Genomic DNA, 20010 nt, shown 5'->3' on the forward strand with positions numbered 1-20010 from the left:
GGGGCCGCCACCGCGCAGGAGCTCAACAACAGCCGGCCTGCCCGCCAGGTGCGCCGGCTTGAGTTCAACCAGGCTATGGACGACTTCAAGACCATGTTCCCCAATATGGACTACGATATCATTGAGTGCGTGCTACGCGCCAACAGCGGCGCCGTGGATGCCACCATCGACCAGCTGCTGCAGATGAACCTGGACGGGGGTGGTGGCGGCGTCTACGAGGACAGCTCCGACTCCGAGGACAGCATACCCCCGGAGGTAGATAGTTCCCACGCGCTCCAACAACCTTGTAGACCTCTTAGAGGACCTGGGTTATTCCCCCGCCTGGGTTCTAACTAGTAAGCAGCCTTATTTCTCCTAAGGAAACCTTACCCAAGCCAGTCAGCGGCCATATTTTATTGGCAGAAATCATGCATTCTTTCAACAAACACTGAGCACCTTCTTAGTGCTGTGCCAGGCACAGTGCTAGACCCCGGGTCAGGCATCATCAAAATGACTGTGCTAGTTAAAAATGTAGATGCTTGGGCCCCACCCCAACATACTGAATCTTAGTCTCCAGGTCTGGGACCCTACCATCTGTGTTTTTCAAGAAGGCCTCTTTTTGAACCTTACTCTGGGTATCCACGTTAGCTAAGTCAGACCAAGTTTCTGCCCTCACAGAGCTCACAGTCCAGTGGGGAACAGAGGCAAGAGTCAGGCAGGGACAGCCCTGCATGGTAATTGCAGTGATGGGAGAAGTGAGGGCAACAGAGAGGAAGGGGAGGCTTCCCAGAGAGAGAGATGGCTCAGAGGAGACCCCAAGAAGAGTGAAGAGTGCCGGAGAGGGTATGCAGGAAACCGGCCAGCTCAGGGGAAGGCTCAGAGGTGCCGCAGAGCATGACTCGGTAGGGAGCTGGCAGCAGGTCCATCTGTCAGGATCCTAGAGTGAGAGGAGACAGGGAGGTTTGGACCTTGCCGCTGTCTGTGCCTTGCTCCACTGGACTGGCCTAGCTGATGAGAAAAACGAGTGGGGCTATATCCCTAGGGTGCCTCTGAAAGGGGTGATGCATAGATTTGTCCATTCAGTCCTTCTGACTATGAGGATGGAGGTGGGATGGAGGTGGGAGTAAGCGATACTCAAGCAGTCCTGCTCCCCTCTCTCCAGGGAGGTGGCTAGGGGAGAGGGAGCCACCCACTGCATCAAGATCCACTTGCTGGGGGGAGGGGGAGGTGGCTGTCCCTCCTCCACCCTTGCAGTACCTGCAGTGCTGAGTGCAGAAGAGACAAGGCACAGAACAGTCTCTGTGAGAGGGTCACTGCCTGCGGGGTGCTTGGACATGCAGCTGGAGGCAAGATGGAAGGACCCACCAGATGGGATTTAACTCTGCTCTTTATTGAGTCCCAGCCTGTACTGGGCACTGTCCTAAATGCTTTACATGTATTCGAGCCCTGGTGATGCAGTGGTTAAAGAGCTGGGCTGCCAACCAAAAGATCAGCAGTTTGAATCCACCAGGTGCTCCTTTGAAACCCTATGGGGCAGTTCTACTATGTCCTGTAGGGACGCTGTGAGTGGGAATCGACTTGATGGCAATGAGTTTGGTTTTTTTGGTGTTATCTAATTTCCATAAACTTTGTGAGGTGGTATTATTATTATTAGTCTCATTAACAGTGAGAAAACAGACTAGACTCCTTCTCAGCACAGCCCTGCAGGCAGTCTCTCTTCATCCATCAGTCATCCTACAGGGCTGACTGCTCTCCCTCCCTTAGTGGGTGCTGCCTGGGACTTCTCTCTCCAGGGGGAGGTGAAGCTCTGTGAGGGCAGCCATGTCTGGCTCATCCCTCTGTCACCTGCAGTGCTCAGGATGAGTCTGGTACATAACAGCAGGCAATCAGGGATGTTTGTTGAGTGACTAAATGTTGCTGCTGTCTTTGCACAGCTTTCTACTCTCTTTTCCTGGGAGACCTCTCCTTTCACCTGCCAGGATTAGCCTAGCGGAGGGAGTATTCTAAAACCCAGATCCACTTTGTGGAAAAGAGGGGTAGGGCTGAGTGTGTGTGTGCCTGCATGTGTGTTTGCAGATATATCCTTTAAGTGTGAGCTGGAAAGGTACAGGTCTTCGCAACCTTGGCCCTTTCTACAGGCTCCATTTATTCTAACAATCTGACAGGTAGAATAATATTTCCCCCTCTGTCTGTGGCGCCCACAGCCCTGTGAACCTCCGTGAGGCTTCACCGTCCTCCAGGGAGGCCTGCCGTGTGTGCTTCTGTTTTTCTAAGAGTCTTGCTTTCTGGATTGCACCCCTTCTCAGCACCCCTCCCCTCCCTTGGCTGATTCCCCAGCCCCCCACCTTTGGAGCTCTGCCTGGGCCCATTGGCTGGCAATTTCTGCGCCAAAGGAAAGTGCTTTGGAAAATTTATGAGCAGCAGCTGGAATGACAGTAACTGCTGACTGGCAAAAGTCCCTTCTCTGGGGGCTGATGGATGGTGGGCTGGTCAGAGGGGTATCCTTGACATAGAGAAGTATCTCTTGTTATATAAGTGGCCCAGACCCTGCCCCCCAGAGCACCTGGCAGGCTTCCATCACACACACTGAGTTAAGCCAGGAGGCCGCAGGACCAAAAACTTCAGCACCTTAAGAGCCAGAAGAACAACCACACTATGGCTGGTGAGGGTGGGGAGATGGGGCAGTGGAGGCCAGAGATGCGGCTGGGGTTACTCTCCCTGGAGACGTGGGATCTGCCTTTCTTTCCGGAGTGTGCCTGGCCCGCCGCCTGCCGCCTTGGCGTTTTCCAGTCTGGTCCAGGAGCCTCTGCTGAGTGTCTGGTTCTTGCAGCCCCAGGAGGCTCCACAGATGAGCAGGAGCAGCTAAGAGGCAAAGGGCCTGCTGGTGTAGCTGTGGAAGGGCCGAGGTCAGAGGAAACCCTTCAGCAGCTTTCTTCTGGAAACCAGTCCTGTTGAGTTCTTCTCTCCTCACCCATCTCCCTCAGACCGACCTCAGTGGGAACAGGCTAAGTCAGCCACCGAGGGAGGAGAGGGGGCCTCCAGGAGTTGGCCTCCATTCCACAGCCTGGAACCTGTCCCTCAGAGTGGAGGGGGCCAGGAAGTGGGGAGTGTGGGCTGGGGGACATAGCAGCAAGTTCTTGTGAGCGCCTCTCCTGTGCTGGCACTGTGCCAGGCACCAGAGACATCACTGAACGGGAGCTGAGCTACCAGCATTCTCTATCTGCCTGGTTTTCCTCTTGTGGAAATTTGGGGTGAGCAGAGCAATGGCCCGCAAACAGCTACATATTCTTTTCCTGCAAAACCATCTGTTTAAATACTTTCTGCCTCAAAGGAAGGAACGTTAGAACATTCCAGGGTGGGAGGCCTCCTTAGGCCGGTCTGGCTGTGTGTGTATGTGTGCACGTGAGCGTGTATGTGCACGTTCCTGTGTGCTCACACATCCTCTTGCCAGGGTGTCCCTGTGAGTCTCCGTGTGCCTGAGCATGGCTGGGCTCAGTCAGGGCAGAGGTGTGCCGGCACAGCCTGTGCCAGCCCGGGGTTGTGGAGGTGGAAGCAGAGGCAGCTTTAGCAGTGACTTCTGCAAATGCACTTGGGATTCAAATGTGACGCCTGGCGACTCTAGGGCTGCTTCACAGCTTCTGAGCCCTTTGTACTGATGACCCTTTGAGGGCCCAGCCATGTTCTCTGGTTTTGGAGGAGATGGAAACAGAGCTGTGGGGAGGGGATGAGAGGGGAGGAGCAAGGAACTGCTTGGAGCATGTGATGTGGGGTCTCCTGGTCGATGGCTGCCTCCTGTCCCAGGCTCCTCTCTGGACCTCTGGGGAAGGGTCCAGGTCAGTTGGTAGCAGGAACACCTGCCTTTGCCCAGCGCTTGGCCTCTCCCACCCCGCTTCCTGGCTCTCAGATGAAGAGAGGAGTCAGGAGGGAGAGCAGGCATCCTGGGCACCCTCCTTGTCACTGCCTGCCCTGAAAATCCAACCCGGGTGTGCGGGCAGTGTGCCTGAAGGAGGGACCCTTGCTGGGGAGTCAGAAGACCATGGTCCAAGTTGAAGAGCCGGTTTTAAAAACAGGGTGTGGCTTTTGCCGTGTCCTTCAGTTTCCTCATCTGTAAAGTGGGTATAATGATCCATATCCTGCCTCACCAGGTTGTTTGAGGCTAAGGTGAAATGATACACATGAAGTACTTTGAGAGAGGGTTTGAATATGCTGTTTCTTTTTTTTAAAAAAACCTAATTAAAGTTATTTATTAAAAAATAACACACAGAAGAGTATACAGATCAGAAGTGTGCTGCATAGTGATTGTTCACACGTTACCGCACCCAGATCAAGAACAACATCGTGAGAACCTGGAGTCCCCCGCGTGCCTCTTCCCATCCTCACCCACCCCCACAAAGATCCCCACTGCTCTCACTTCTGTTGTGTGTAAATTTGTTATTTGTTTTGCCTGTCTGAACCTCACTTAGATGGATAATGCTGCTCTGAACATTCTTTTGGGGGCTTGTACTTTCATGTCTGCCGAGTACGTTGGACATTAAGGGAGGGTTAGAGGTAGCCATCTGCTTAGCTTTGGCAAATACAGTCACACAGTTTCCCAGAGTGGTGGTTGTATCAGTTTACACTCCCACCGGCAAGTGCCCAAGAGTTCCCTTGCTACACACCCTTGCTCATACTTGGTATTATCTGAATGTTCTTTAAATTCAAGGAAGTACTGTTAATATTTCTTCTTTGCTGTCTCCGATTTAGATCTTGGAAAGGACTTTAGAACCTGATAGCTCTGATGAAGAGCCCCCGCCGGTGTACTCCCCCCCAGCCTACCATATGCATATGTTTGACAGGCCTTACCCTCTGGCGCCCCCTACTCCACCTCCCAGGTGAGAAATCATCTGTCTCAGAGCACAGGGTGGGTGGTGGGGAAGGGGAACAGGGGCGAGGTAAGTACAAACACGGTTGGGAACTTGGCTGGACCCACAGTATGTTATTCCACCAAAAACAGGCCTCTACTAAAGCAGGAGACATTGCAGCTAGACACCAAAGAGAACTTTCAGAACGTAAGGATTGCAAGAGCAAACATTTACTAAATTCCTACTCTGAGCTAGGTGCTGTGCTGAACACCATACATGACACTGAGTTCAATAAGGCTCAGCCTCTGCTTTCTGGGAACTTTTGTCAAGTGAGATGTCAGAGTGGGAATAACAAAAGCACGGAACGTATAAGACATTTTGCTCTGGAGCCCATGGCAGACATTACTAATTGATCACTGTGCTCTTTCCTGCTGAGTCAAGATGGGACCTCAGAATCCTTCTCAACACAGAACTCCCAGACGTTCATCAGCAGTCAATGGAATGGAAATCTGTTTGCCATACCTGGGCTAAGTCATGGGGGATTTTTCAGCAATGGAAAAAAGTTTCTTTTTCTGGGATGGTTTGATAACTGGAGGCAGGAGAGAGGTCTAGTAGATATCTGGAGACTTCTTCCAGCTCAGACTCTGGAATTTGGAAGATTGAAATGAAACTGGCTGCCAGCAGGGTCTCTTGGGTCTCTGAGGTGGCTTGCTTTTCTGGGCTCCGTGTTTATGGTGGAGCCCAGGGATTGCCTCTTTGTCCTAGAGCCGCTGTTCCTTAGAATGACTCAGGCCTGGGGTGATGAAGGTTGAAGGGAGATGATGGGACAGGGGATCTGCTTTAGTGAATTCTCCCTTCTGGGGCTCTCTGAGCAGTGGTGGTGGAGAATTCTGTTATCAGACAGGTATAGGTAATAATAACAGCTACCATTTACTAAGCACCCTTCCAGTGCCAGAAACTGACAAGGTTCTTTACCTTACCTATGCATTTGAACTAACAACCTGTGAGGTAGCCACTGTGGTCATCATACCCATCTTACAGATGAGGAAACTGAGCCTCAGAGAGGTTTCATAACTTCCCCAGAGCTATACAGTTGAGATTTGAACCCAGGTCAGACTGGGTCCAAAGCTAATGTTCTTGGCTGCTGGGTCCTGTCACCTCCCTAATGAGAAAATTCTCTGTGATTGCAGCTTGGGAAACTGAGAGAGTTCTAGAAAGTTCCTGGGGAGGGGGGAGCAGGGTTTTGAGTCAGGGTTTGAACATAGGTGGACTCCCTCCTTTATCACAAATGGTACCAGGAGATGGCAGGCTATACCAGGGTGGGAGGGGGGAGTACATGGGTAGGTCTGGGTGAGACTTTGGCAGGGCTTGCAGCCTGGGGCTAAATGGTTTTCCTTTTACTTTTTTCTTAACATCCTAAGATACTTTCACAAAAGGTTCAGTTTCTATTAGTTAGAGTGATTATACCTATTTTTCAGAAGGGCAAACTGAAGCAATAAGAGAGAATATCAGGATAACCTGGCATGGATGTCCTGGCCATATCCTCCCTTCCCTACTTTGTTCTGGGTGCTCAGCCTGCTGTCGGTGGGATAGGGCTGGGAGTCAAGGGTAGTGCAGCCCAGTGAGGGGAGCCCCAGTGGTAGGGAACAGGCTGACCTTAGCACTAGACTGAGGTTCAGGAGGCCTCATTCAGACCCTGTGGACTTCAGACAAGTTACTGCCCTTGCCTGAGCCTCAGGGCCTGACCCAGGAAATGGCTTTGCTGGGCTAGGGGTAGATGCAGGGAAGGGAATATGAGTTGTAAATTCAGGAAGAATGGGCTGCCCTCTCCAACCTGTTCCTTAGCTGCCTGACTTCTGATTCTGCAGGTGCCTCTGCTGGTAGCCTTTGGCTTGTTACTTAACCTCTCTAAGCTTCGTTTGCCTCATCTGTGAAATGGGAGTAATAGCACTGTTGTGAATATTGAATGAGATGTTGTGTATGGAGCACTTAGCACAGTGCCAGGTATGGACCAGACCTGCAATCAGTGCTTACTGCTTCTTCTTGCCCCCTGGCTGGACTGGCTAGTCTCTGAGTTCAGCTGTAACATTGAACGTTGAGACCAAGGGTGAGGCTTTTCCCAGAGGCCAGTGTCTAGAAGTGCAGGGCCAGCCCTTGTGCACGTGCCCTTTTGCTCCAGGATGGCCCAACTAGGCCCAGATCTACCCCTAGGCCTGCTCTCCATCCACAGCCTTTATTTCCAGCATTTATTAAGTCACTTGCAGCATGCAGTTGCTGAGTAGGTGTGTGATGCAAAGATGAATCCAGCAAGGAGATCGGAGTGGGGGAGGGGCGGCACAGACGTGAGGGTGGGGAAAGGCTGCCTACAGGTCCTGATGTCCCAGCTGTGACCTGAAGGACACACCCAGGTTAGTCTGGTGAAGCAGAGGACAGGAAGGCATTCCAGGACAAGGAAACAGCACGTGCAAAGGCCTGGAGGCAGGAAGGAAGTGGGGAATGGCTTGGGGGGGTGGTGCTGATCATGGGGGCAGGGAGGCTTGTGGGCCCTCCAAGGAGCTTCGGCTTTATCCTGGGTAGGCAGTGGGGAGCCACCCAAGAGATTTAAACTGGAGAGTGAGGTGATCAGGTTAGAGTTTTAGGAAACTCCCTTTGACTGCTGGGTGTGATCAGATTTGAGTGGGGGGGGTGGAGGTAGGCAGTGGTAGGAGGGGCCTAGCCCCCTGGTGCCACCCCCAGTCACTGAGGTACCTATGTGACCACAGAAGGGCAGAGTTGGGAAGCATGGACACTGCCCTGTTGGGGCACGGGGAGCGATCCCAGGGGAGCATGCTGGGAGTGCCCAGAGCTTTGCACACTTTGCCTGTGTGCCCCAGGTCAGGGTCTGGTTTCGCCTGGGCCTTAATGTCTACTTTTTACCGAAAGTCCTGCCTGGATGGTATGCCTCTGAAACCTTTCTTAGGTCTGAAGTTCTGTGGATAAACTTGGGTAAGGGGGTAAATTGAGGGTCCAAGTTCTAGTTTCAGGGTCCAGGGGCAGAGACTCAGGGCCAGGAGATCCTCCCTGGCCAGTATCCGTCCTTCCCCTCCCCCAACCTGCCCTTCCCTCAACTGGCCTGAAAGAAACCCAAAGGGACCCCTCCTCACGGGCCGCCTGCTGTTTTTCCCTTGAAATTACAGCCTTGGAAGTTTTTTATTTGCCTCTCAGCTCATTTCTGACATTCCTTTCCGACCACAATGGAGTTGCCAGGGCTGCCTGTGTTCAGGGCCCCAGGCTCGCTCGCACAGCTGCGGACTGACCTCATCTCTGCCGCTGCCAAGGGGCCAAGAGGGGCGCGCGGGCCTGTCTTCCTCCAGGACCACAGCCCAGCCGCCAGGGGACTCAGGCTGAGGACCCGGGAAGACTCTCACTCCCACCTGGGTCTCTCGGTAGACAAAGTGGCTTGAAGCCCGTTGCCATCTAGTCGATTCTGAGTCATAGTGACCCTATATAGGGTTTCCAAGGCTATAAAGCTTTACAGAAGCGGACTGCCACATCTTTCTCCCGCGGAGTGGCTGGTGGGTTCGAACTGCTGATATTTTAGATAGCAGCGAGCGCTTAACCACTGCGCCACCAGGGACAAAGTGGCTAAAAAAAAACACCAAACCCGTTGCCGTGGAGTTGATTCCAACTCATAGCGACCCTGCAGGGCAGTAGAACTGCCCCATAGGGTTTCCAAGGAGCGGTTGGTGGATTTGAACTGCGGACCTTTATGGTTAGCAGCCTACTTCTTAACCACTGCGCCACCTGGGCTCCAAAGTGGCTAGAGGGGTCCAAATGCAACTCCGTAGTCTCCCTCCGCAGCTTTCCCAGTGTGGTTTAATTGGGGGTGGGCACCCATGTCCCAGCTGAAGACACTGGAGCCCAAGGAATGGTGGTGACGCTGGAGAAGATTTCTCCCCGCTGTAGCCAGAGATGGCCTGCGAGTCCTTAAGAGATGGGACGTCCTCTCCCCCGCCTCTGGGGCCCTGGGAGAAAAATGAGCCCTCTAACGGTGACGGAAGGCGGCATGGTGATAATAGAAAGACATCGGGCTTAGAAGTGGGAGACTGGGTTGGGGTGGGAGCTCCGCTCCTCCCCCCGTCTGCAGGGTGAGGGCGGAGGAGGCCTGCCATACCGGGGTTCCCCTGGCTCCAGCTAGCGCAGAGCCGATCCCCCACCGAGCACTTAGCAGCTTATTATCCCGTCTGCTGCCTCCCTGCACCTCCCCCTCGCCCCCGCCCGGCCACCAGCCTAAAATAGAAAAGGAAAGGAAGTTATTTCCACAGTCAGCGGCAGCCCGGAAAAGCTCCTCTCCAGTGAGGGGGCGGGCGGGATTCCTGGAGCTGGAGACCAAATCAAAGCCAGGCCAAGAGCGAGAGCGGCCTCACCGCCCCGGGCCTCGGCTGCCTCTGTGTGTCATTTCCCTGATTCAGCAGAACACGTGTCCTGCGGTTGCCACGCTGCAGGCTGCTGAGGCACTGTGGGGAGCCCCAGCCGGCCAGGCTGCCCTGGGGGGCAGGACAGGAACCTGGGGGTCAGGGAGGGTGTGTGCCACCCACCCCGTTCGTCTCCTCCCGCTGCTGCGCTGTGACCTCCACAGAGGCGGAACCTCCTGCAGTTCACCTTGCCATGAAGAGCAGCACCTGCGCGCCCCTCGTCTCTCAAATCTGGAAACAGAACGCCTTCCGCTCTCCTATCTCCATATGCCTTTTCAGAGCCCAGTTCTGACAGTCTCATGAGGTCAGGAGCGAGGTGACAGTTTCTAGATGAGGGAACCAGGCCCAGAGAGAAGGGTCTCGCCTAAGACCACTCTACTGGCTGTGACTGAACCAGAACCGAAACCCAGAGCTGCTCTACTCTCTCCCCAGTGGACTTCCTTGGTGCCAGTTACCTCTAGAAGGATCCAAGTGTCCCCATCTCCCACACCTCCCCCTCCACAGCTCCTGCATTCCGGCAGACTGGGCTGTTGATGGTTTATACATCCATTCATTTGGCCCACACCTGTCACTCAGCAGCCATGAGCCCATGAGCTCGGTGCTAGGGACATGAACAGACGATATGCTCCCTGCAGTTGTAAGATGTTCATAAACATCTAACTCTAAATCCACAACCTCCACATTAGACCACGAACAGAGTTCTCTAGACCTAGAGACCTGGGCTGAGTGGTGGGACAGCAGTGAGTCTAAGCCGGAATGGAAGAGCTGAGCCTGGGGAGTTATCAGACGCCTGATTACGAGGAGTCTCCAACAGTGAGATGGAGTGCTAAGCCTTTGCCCTGGAGGCAGTGGGGGCCAGAGGAAGTTTCGGAGCAGCAGAGCAAATGGAGCAGGATCCCATCTACCTTAGGACCTGGTGTGATGGGCTGGGAGACCTGTGTTCCAGCCTGACTGCTCCCTCCTCATTGTCACCTCCCACCCCCCCAGGATCGACATGGTGGGCTCCAGCCCCCCTTCAAGCCAGAGGCGCTATCAGAACTGGAACCCGCCACTGCTGGGCAAGTTACCCGATGATTTTCTCCGCATCCTGCCCCAGCAGTTGGACAGCATACAGGTAATGGGACTGTTCCCCACCTTCCACACCCACCTGCCAGTCCAGCATCTGTTTTGCCATCTGAGGCCAATGCAGCTTGTGCCAGCCAGTTGCACTTCCTGATTTTGAAGCCCAGGCTGAGCTATTTCTGTTGCCCTGGGTTTGTAGGGAAAGAACGGTGAACTGCAAACCTCACTTTCTGGCTGGGCTTGGTTTCCTGTTCTACCTAGGGAAGGTGACAGCCCTGGGGGGGCTGTAATTGCAGCCACCACCCCAGGCTAGAAGGGGGAGGGGCATCGGGTAGCCAGTGGCAGAGGGGCACCTCCCTTCTCTCCTCTCGGAAAGGTATGGGCAGTTTCTCCCAAGATACTGGCATGTCTTAAGGGGCCCTGGCAGAGGCGGGGAGTTTCACCAAGAGGCAGCTGGTGCAAGGAATCCACCTGTAGGCTATTGAGCAGTCTGCAAATCACTTTTCAGAGCTAGTCAGCTTGTAGATGAAGGGATGGAGTGGTCCAAGGTGAGGAGGAAAATCGTTTGTTTAAGCCCTGGCAGCTTCCTCAGCAGAGAGGCCTCTGGCCCTTTACGTTGGGTTCTGGTTGATGACTAGGTCTCAGTAGGAGACGCAGGCCTCAGGGCGGGGCTGGGGGATCCTGGGACAGGATGTGTGGTGTGTACACCCAAGTGTGCATGGATGTTTGTGCAACATGTGCCCATGCTCACTTTCTTCCTCAGGGTAACCCCGGGGGCCCCAAGGCAGTGAGCGGAGAGGGAGGCCCTCCCGCCGTGGGGGCTGAGGTGGGGACCCGAGACCAGGAGAGCCGCTGGAAGCAGTACCTGGAGGACGAGAGGATCGCACTCTTCCTACAGAATGAGGAGTTCATGAAGGAGCTGCAGCGCAACCGCGAATTCCTCCTTGCCCTGGAGAGAGGTGGTGCATCGGCTAGGGCGCTGTAGCCACTTCTCCTGGGCTACGGGAGGGAGTTGATGTTGGCGTTAGTCTGAGGGCTCAGAAGAGGCCAAGGGTGCCAGCCACTCTCTGTCCTGACAAGACATGCCCCCCACCAAGTCATCCTTGTGGGAGCCCCAGAATTCTGCCAAGGGGGACCTGGTTCACCAGCCACCCTTCTTTCTCCCCAGGGACTCAGGGGAAGAGGGCTGCACCCTTATGCCTTCTCCTTCCCCTCTGCACATCTGCTCTCTGCCAGGCACTGACCTTGGCCCTAGGTTACCCCTAGGGATAAAAGAGCGTTGGTCTTCCTTGCAGAGCACCAGCCACCAGGGCAGACACTGTGTACCTGGAGCTCCAGGGACAGAGTGACTGGGTCCGTGGGGGCCAGAGGGGATAGGCTTTCTGAGTAGAGCAGGGGCTCTTGAGTGTTTTAGGTATTTGGTTGTCTTTGGGCCGGAGACCCTACTCCCCATCCTTGTTGCCTTTCCCCTTCAGGGTGGGAGTGTGCTTGGGGTGGGGTACAGGGAGAGGGCTCTGGGAGGTCTTTCTGGAGCTGTGAGGGTCAGTGTGAGAGCGTGTGTGTATGTGTGTGTATAACCGTAATTGTGTGTGTCATTGGAGAGGAACAAGGTGTGCAAGGAGAACACTGGGCAAAAGGGAGGAGGCCCGGGGCTGGTCCCAGCTCTGCAGCAAGGGCCTTTCCTTTTAAATGAGAGAGTTGGACAATCCCATCTCTCGGGGTCCTTCTAATTCTGACATTCTAAGCTTCCAGAAGTTTGTCAGGGCAATAGTTTCTGTGTTATCTCTAGTTCTTTGAGAGCCGTGAGGAGGTGTATGCATGCATGTTTTGGGGGTGCACTTGTGTGTGATTCTGGGGGTTTGGTCTCCAACTACCTCCTGATTCTCAGCCCAGTGTACCCCTGGGAGCCCAGGAGCTAACTTCCCTGACTGGAATGTGGTCCTTTTCCAGATCGATTGAAGTACGAGTCCCAGAAATCCAAATCCAGCAGCACGGTTGTTGGAAACGACTTTGGCTTTCCTTCCCCTGTCCCAGGTAACCTTGCCTTCTTGGGAGAGGCCTGACACAGATGTCCTGGAGGGCCTAGGGGCTTGAGCCCCACCTTCCCTTTGCAGATTTGGAGTTTGGGGGTAGGGTGAGGATTGGGGGGACCCTTTTTCTACCCTAAAATAGACTGAGGGTGGGGCCTGGAGGGGAGGGTTCTGCCCCACCTCCACACCCACCATGGAGTGAGACAGCCCTTCCTCTTAGTAGCCCTGTGTTTAAGCCTCCCCAGCACTGCTGGGGTTTTATGAGCCCACAGATGCCATCAGCTAGCACAGGTTGGCTGAATTCCTCAGAGGTACCTGTACTCCACATAATGTCCCATGGAAGGGGCAGGGGCATAGAGGACAGGGAGACTGAAGGCGTGGTCTCCACCCTGGGGGAGCTTCTGGTCTTTTGGGGACTGCAGGAGACACATCCAAGAAACAGGTAGAGCAAAGCAGCAAAGCTGAGGACATACTTGTTAATTACAGCTAACGCATGAAGAGGAAGGGCGGGGGTAATCTGGAAAGGGCCCTTTCATTTATGCATTCAGTAGCTGGAAATCTCTGCCACGTGCCCTGCCCTATGTATTGAAGGGAGAGAATTTTGAGTTTTGGGGACACAGTGGTGGGAGGCAGGAGCCCTGGCCGACTGGGGGTGTTTCAGGGGTGGCAGCGGTGCTGTTGGGATGCATGGACTAGAGGGCTGAGCAGAAGCTGGGAATGTGGGGGCAGGGAGGCCCAGGAGGCCCAGCTCCACACTTGATACCCAGACTCTGTGGCTATATGTGTGGCTGTGACCTCCAGTCAGTTCCCCCACTCCCCAGCTGCCCGCCTCAGAGAAAGGCTTAGCAGCTTTTGCCTGGAAGGGACCTTTCATCCTGCAGTGGGATGGGGATGGGGTAGGGGAGTAGAAGGATGGGGAGCTCAGCTGATCCCAGCTAGAAAAGAGAAAATCCTGAGGAACTGATTTTGTAAGTAACGGGAGCTTAGCCCCCCACCCCCACCCCAGACATGCATCTGGGAGTTTTAACAGCCGCTTGTCCTTGATCCCGCATTAGCTGAGATGGATCAAAATGACTCAAAGGGGACTTAGGAGGCAAGGTGACCCAGGATGAACCGAATTGCAGGAGGGAGAGCAGGGGCTTCAGAAGGGCAGTGAGAGACCCAAGTGGGCACTGAGCAAGCAGGGAGACTCTGGGAGGTGGCTGGGTTGTGACTTTTGGACCAGCCCCATTCTTCTTCCTACTGCTTCTCGAGTCGGGAACGCTGTGTCTGGGAGGGAGAGACTGACCCTGGAAGGAAGGAGAGGGAAGTCCCCACTGGTGAACTCCTGTTCTGTACCAGGCACTCCCATGCCTCATTCAGCTCTCACAACCATGCAGAACTCAGCCAGCCGGGGCGTGCTGGTCACGGTTTAACTGCTGGCTCTGGGTTTGTAGGGTTTGGTGATTTTCATGTTTAAATACTCCCTCCACGACTGATTCACACTGCCTTCGTGACTTCACTGGAGTGGAGCTGGGCGGAGCAGTGGCCAGTCTCAGCACACACGGCAGACCACGGGACTGCCCTGTTTTTACAGAGAAGGACGCCAGGCTCCAAAGGGGAAAGAAGTGCCCTTAGGACCCCCCACCCCTCCCTCGAGTTCCCTCTTTGCTCTAAGTTTGCCCTTCTGGTTAGCAAAGGAACCTGTTCTTTGCTTCCTTCCTCTAATGGAAGGAAAGGTCTGATCTAGCCACCTTGGGGGATAGCCCTGGGTCCCCCTCTCCGCCTTGGCAGTGCTCCCCCTCTTCAGCCCACCCGCAGAGACCCAGGCTCCCCCCATCTCAGCAGGTGTCTCCCCTTCCAGGAACCAGTGAAGCCAACCCTGCTGTGTCTGAAGATGCCTTATTCAGGGACAAGTTGAAACACATGGGAAAATGTGAGTCCAGTCCCATGTCCCCTTCCCCAACTCTTCTAAGACCAGGCCTGTGGCCTCATGGGAGGGAGGGAGCCACCCAGAATTTTAAATGCAGCTGACTCTTGGTGATCTGAAGTGACATTTTAATCACAGGCTGGCTCTCTCAGCCTTCCTACCTCCCTTCCCTCTACAGCTGAGTCTGGATACAAATTAAGTTTTAAATCCTTTAGAGCCAGCTGTCTGCAGAAAACAATGTGCCACACACCCCACCCCACCTTGAGTGTTCATGTCCTCTGCGGCTTGAGGGAGGGTAGGCGGGGTCTCACTGTGGGGAGGCTCTTGCTAAGCCCACTTTCTGCTGAGGCAGGTGGCCTGTAGGATTGGTGATCTGGCCCCATAGTCATTCCAGGCTTGCACACCCCCTACCCTTAGTTTCCATCCTCCCCCGACCATCACACACTAACACACGACCATGTGTGAATGAAGCTGCAATTCTTCCAGGCTCCATTTGAAGGAAGATCTCCAGTTAGTGAAGGAAATCTCAGAACCAACTCTGAAGGTGGCGTGGGGAGGGGCGGGGGAGATGGCGGCGGAAAAGAAGGCCAAGATGCGTCACTGTCTGTCGTAGTTTAGGAAGGAATGCCCGGATCTTGGGCTGCCAGCGGTCCTGGGCCCAGCTCCAGGTGGCTTGTGCTGCCCCTGCAGGCAGAGATGGGATGGCAGCCTCGTGCCTCTAGCCCAGCGTCTTCCATTCCTGCCCCCCCCTCCTCCCGGGCTCCCAGGCTGATGTGTCTTACCTGCCCCCACCCAGGTGGTCCTATTCTGCTCCATCCTTCCCTAGACCTGGGGTGCCCCCACCTGGTGCTCTGGACGCCGAGAAAACAGCTCACAGGTGTCTCTGCCCACAGCCACCCGGAAGAAGCTGTTTGAACTCGCCCGGGCCTTCTCAGAGAAGACTAAGATGAGGAAGTCGAAGAGGAAACACTTGTTGAAGCATCAGTCGTATCCTTGCCATTCTGGGGCTGGTGGGGGCAGTGTCGCTAAGGGTACCGACACCCCCTGCTGTTCTCCTTCCATAGGCTCTGAAGTTGTCCTACAACGTTTTTTTTCCAGTTGTCTAGGGTAATCTGTGTCTTCGGGAGAAAAATAATTTCTGTCATCGAAATCAGCACACCCTTTCCCTAATTTCTCTAGTCGAATTGATTACCACACATCCTCCCACCTCCTCTTTTGAGGCTCAGTGGAACTGCCTTCTCACTTTCTGTTCTTCGAGTAGAAATAAGGTTTCTACATTGTTATCCAAACTCCCAGCCATGCTTTTCAAACAGGGCCCAGGATATTACAAGCTGAACAGTCAAAGGGGAGAAGGGAGAAAGCGGCTTCTCCATCCCGAGGTGGGATGGGGGTGAGAGCAGTGAGGGGCTTTCAGCTGACCCCAATGAACACTGTCAACTTCCAGGTTCCAAGGAGCCTGGGGTGGGGAGCAGAGAGGCTGCTGTGGTGGAAGCCTCCTGAGCTTGGAGCAGGTGAGGGGGTGGCAGGTAGGACTGGGAGGACTATGGCAGTGCCCACCCATCCCATCAGTTTTCCTGAATGGCCTGGCAGGCTGGGGGCTGCAGCGTCTACAGCCAATCTCCTAGATGACGTGGAGGGTCACGCTTGTGGTAAGGCCAGGGGTAGAGTGGGGAGTTGAACTCCAACATGCCTATGGTTGGTGGCCCTTTGAGAGGAGGTCCTGGGTGAATCCACCACTCGGGGGGAGGGAGCACCCAACCTGGGAGACACATCAAGCGTTGGTGAGCAGATGACCCAGAGAAATGGATCCTCCTTGCCTGGTCCATACTGTTTCCCTTCCTTCCTCTAACCCCTGATGGGGGCCCCAGCGTACCTCCACATAGATCTCTACCCCGTAGACAAAGTGCCAGGTATTGTTTCTGGGTAATACTCTTTGGTCCCCAAGGGGGCAGACAGGCCCAGCCACATGGAGGGGCCTCAACTTTAGAACCAAGCACTGGGCAATTTTGGCTGTGGACCCAGAGGCTTTTTAACTTCCACCTAGTCCCTCCCCAAAGGCCAGAGGACCCCTCCTTAGACCCAGGCCCACAGCTGAACCCTGATCCTTACCCCACAGAGCAGAGGAGCCGTTTGGTGGCAGAAGACATTCAGAAATGGACTAGAAGGGACTTGGGGATCATCTGGATAGGCCAACTTAACCATTTCACATAACAATAAGCAAACAGAGGCCCAAAGAGAAGGAAGGAACTCTCCATGGTCTCAGGGCTCCATGATGGAGCCAGGCCAGCACCCAGGTGTCTGCACCCCCACTGTGCCCTGCTGCCTTTCCCACCAGACCTGACAGTGCCAACCTGGGGGTTGGTGTGTACCCCCTCAAGTGAAGGGGGTAGGAGAGTTGGGCCAGCACTCTTGCCTGGACTGGGGGACATGCCTGAGCCAGGATCTGTGGGGTGGAGGATGAGGCGCCTTCCCTCTGCTTTTCAGATGAGGACTTCCGGGGAAGGCAGCAGGAGGTGCCCAAGGTGGAGGAAGCCCTCACCCTCAGAGAAGGACAGTAAGAGGTGAGCCCTGGCACCCTGCCACCCAGGGACTGCCCCACCCACACTCTGGTGTCTTCCAGGGGTTCAGGATTTGGGGCTCAGGCAGCTGGGCAGCACAGGTCCTGGGTCCCTTCCCTTGAAGTTGTGGTAGCAGGGGACATGGGTTTCTGCATGGGAACTAGTCTTTGCATTTTTTTTTTTTTTAAATCTATTCCTTTGACGAAAGATAATCACACACCTGCTTATGCCAGATACATTCTGGAGCAGTGTTCTTGACCTTGAATAGTTTGCCGCCCAGTTGAGAAGGCAGTCCAGGACACACAGCGCTGAGAGGATGATTTCAGAAAACCTGAGGTGGCCTCAACCCGGTCATGCACACACACACAGGTCTCTCTGGTTCCCAGCTTGGGTTGGATGGTCTGGAACCGGCCACAGCCAGAGGAGGACACTGCCTCTCCCCAGCAGCTGTTTCTGGCTGGAGCCCCAGGCCCCAGGCAGGCTGCTTTTTATCCTCTGCCTGTGCATCCCTCAGAGAGAGAAATAGGGAATGCTGACGCCTCCCCCTAGAACTCTTCCAGACACCCCCTCCCCCCATCAGGAAGCTTCCTGTCTGCCCTTCCCTAGCACTGTCCCCATCCCAGGAGTCAGAATCCATGAGACTTTCTGGAGCTACTGGTGTAGCAGGGATGGCCCTGTTTCAGACTATGGAGAAATACTTGGCTGCCCTCAGGAGATCTGCAGTGGAGGCGAGATAAACCACAGCGCAGTGGACACAGCCAGGAACAAGTAAATACAAGTTGCCTCTCGCCTCCATCTGGACCACTGGCCTTCATGTCCCTTCTAGTGGACTCCCTCACTACAGCCCTCACCAGGTGCCTCCAGACCTCTTCCATTCTCTGCAAGCCTTCCTCACCCATGGAGCTGCACCCTCACTTCCCACTTCTCCAGAATGCCAGGGGAAGTGCCTCCACTCCCACTCAATGCTGCTGCCATCATCAGCTCCTTCTCTTTCCCACTGGTCCCCAGGGAAGATGTGCCCTGTTCAAAGCCACCCCTCTGTCGGGACCTTGCTCATCATTTCTTTTTCTCCTGAGTCTTCCAGCTGCCCCCTTCTGGCTCCTTCCTCCAGTCCACATCCTCTTCCTCCCCATCCTAAAACCCAGGTCCTTGATTCCAAGTCCCCAGTGTTTGCCTTTATCACCTAACCTACAAAAATTGGTGTCCTCCTTCACACACTGTGGCTGGCGGTCCTCCAACCACCCATGGCTTGACTCAAGAAGGTCACCAGACAGGCCCAGGGTCTGCTCCTATCCTGCATCCTTCTGGTGATGCCCATCATCTTTCCTGAAACTGCTCTTCCTTGGTTCCTGTGACTCAAGTATCCTGGGTCTCCTCCTTCCTCTCTGCTGTTTATTCTTCCTGTGCCTTCTCCCACCCCCTAAATACCAGCTCTCCCCACTGCTCTGCCCCGACCCCCTTCAAGTCTTCTCACTCCCCACTCTCTCTGGGCACCACCACCCTCTTTGCAGCATCACCAACACTTCCGTACAGTTGGCTCCAAAATCTACCTCTCCATGTCACTCACCCCCAGATCTGCTCCACATTCCAAGCTGGACCTCACGATTATCTTTCCAGCCCTGGAAGTTAACTCACGGAAAGCCAGTCTTCCCTGAGTTCCCCGTCTCACATCTCCTCCTTATTCCTTTATCACCATCCTGGTAGACACTCATCACCCAGTGAAGAGCCGCTGGTCTCTTCACTGCTCCTCGCGGTTCATCCCATCACCAGATCACCGCTTTAGTCCCATTTCTCTCTTGCTCTTTCAGTGAGGCTTCCTGAATAGTCTTCTGAATCCCTCAGTCTGGTGTCTAGGGCCCCCCGAATTCTGGCCCCAGTCTGCTTTTCTGCCCCTCCAGGTCCTCTTGGTCTAGCTCATCTGAGCTCCTACCGTGTCTTGGAGAAGGCCAGGCATTTCCCACCCCTAAGCCCTGGTCATACAGCAGCTTCCACCTGGAATTACATTCCCCCATCCCATCTTTACCTGCCAGAGTCCCTGCCATTCTACAAGTTGGGACATTTCCAGGAGCTTGGATGGATAGGATGACCCCAGCCAGAGTCCCAAGACTGCCATAAAGTCCCCGGAGAAAGCAGAGGGCTACTGTCTTTGGTAGCTTTTGCCCAAGACCATCTTTCCAGGAACCAGTGACCCGGAAAGACCACTGGGCTCCTTTGAGACATCTCCTATCCCTTTCCTCCCCAGATGCCAGCATCCTCGCTGGAGATAATCTGACCCGGTGGGAGCAGCCGGAGAGCAAAGCCAGCCTCCAGCTGAAGGGCCCAGCTGCAGCCGGACAGATGGTGCTTGAGTCTTGAGGCCCAGTGATTCTCCCGCCACAGTCCAGCCCACCACTGCCACTACTACTTTCCGTGGGGCTGCCCCGCTGTGATTGGAGGAAGGACCTGGGGGCCCCTGGAGGCAGCAGCCAATCACAGCCCCTTTTGTAGCCAGGCTGTTCTATGGGCCATGAGTGGAAATACAGGAACCAACCCCTTTCTTTAAAAAAAAAAAAAAAAAAAAATTCCAGAAAACAGGCAACGGTTGGAGTGTGGGAAAGGGCAGGGTGATCATACAAGAGGCTTTCTGACCCGAAGATGGAGCCCCAGCCTCCCTCCCTTTCCCACCTCCCCAACAGGGCCGCGGGTACTGCCTGACCCCGCACCCCTTCTCAGCTCCCTTCTGGGCATCTTGTGCCCTTGGCTTCCGTGGCCCTCTGCAACCCAGCCTTTCCGGGGCTGCCGAGCTGTCTGCACAGCCCCAGCACAGAGCGCTGGGGGGAAGAGCCCTGGGCAGTCATTGGAGCGCTAAAGAGTGGCGGGCCACCGCCGAGAGGTGACTGCTCTGCCTGGACCATCCGACTGCCGCAGTTAGAGACCAGCACGGCCCTAGCAGCCTCTTCAGCAGGGATGGGAAGGGTGGTCCCCCGGGGCTGGATGACTCTAGCTAGGCACGGGTAGTCTTTAGCCTCTTAAAAGACAAAAGCCAGTTTTGGATGGGACCCTGGAGTCATGCAACAGGTTCTCACTCTGAGCCGGCCTGGAAGCCCTGGTGTCCGCTAACGGTCGGCAGCGTTGGGTTCTGGAGCGACCCACTCGGGGAGGGAGTGCAGGTCTGAAGACAAGGCCAAGCAACTGCCA

At 54.8% G+C, this 20010-nt stretch overlaps 1 protein-coding gene across 1 annotated transcript; it reads left to right on the forward strand.

Moving 5' to 3' along the window:
* Window positions 1–19369, forward strand: CUEDC1 (CUE domain containing 1; the record flags this gene model as incomplete). The annotated part of the gene is made up of 10 exons (XM_004378103.1): window positions 1–255; window positions 4723–4850; window positions 10262–10388; window positions 11100–11295; window positions 12287–12370; window positions 14210–14281; window positions 15169–15262; window positions 15866–15924; window positions 16760–16836; window positions 19076–19369. Coding segments are annotated over 9 exons (1089 nt in total), but the record flags the coding sequence as incomplete, so codon positions are not given.
* Window positions 19370–20010: the final 641 nt, after the last annotated feature.

The sequence above is a fragment of the Trichechus manatus genome, unplaced genomic scaffold (assembly GCF_000243295.1).
Source record: "Trichechus manatus latirostris isolate Lorelei unplaced genomic scaffold, TriManLat1.0 scaffold00054, whole genome shotgun sequence".
NCBI lineage: Eukaryota > Metazoa > Chordata > Mammalia > Sirenia > Trichechidae > Trichechus > Trichechus manatus.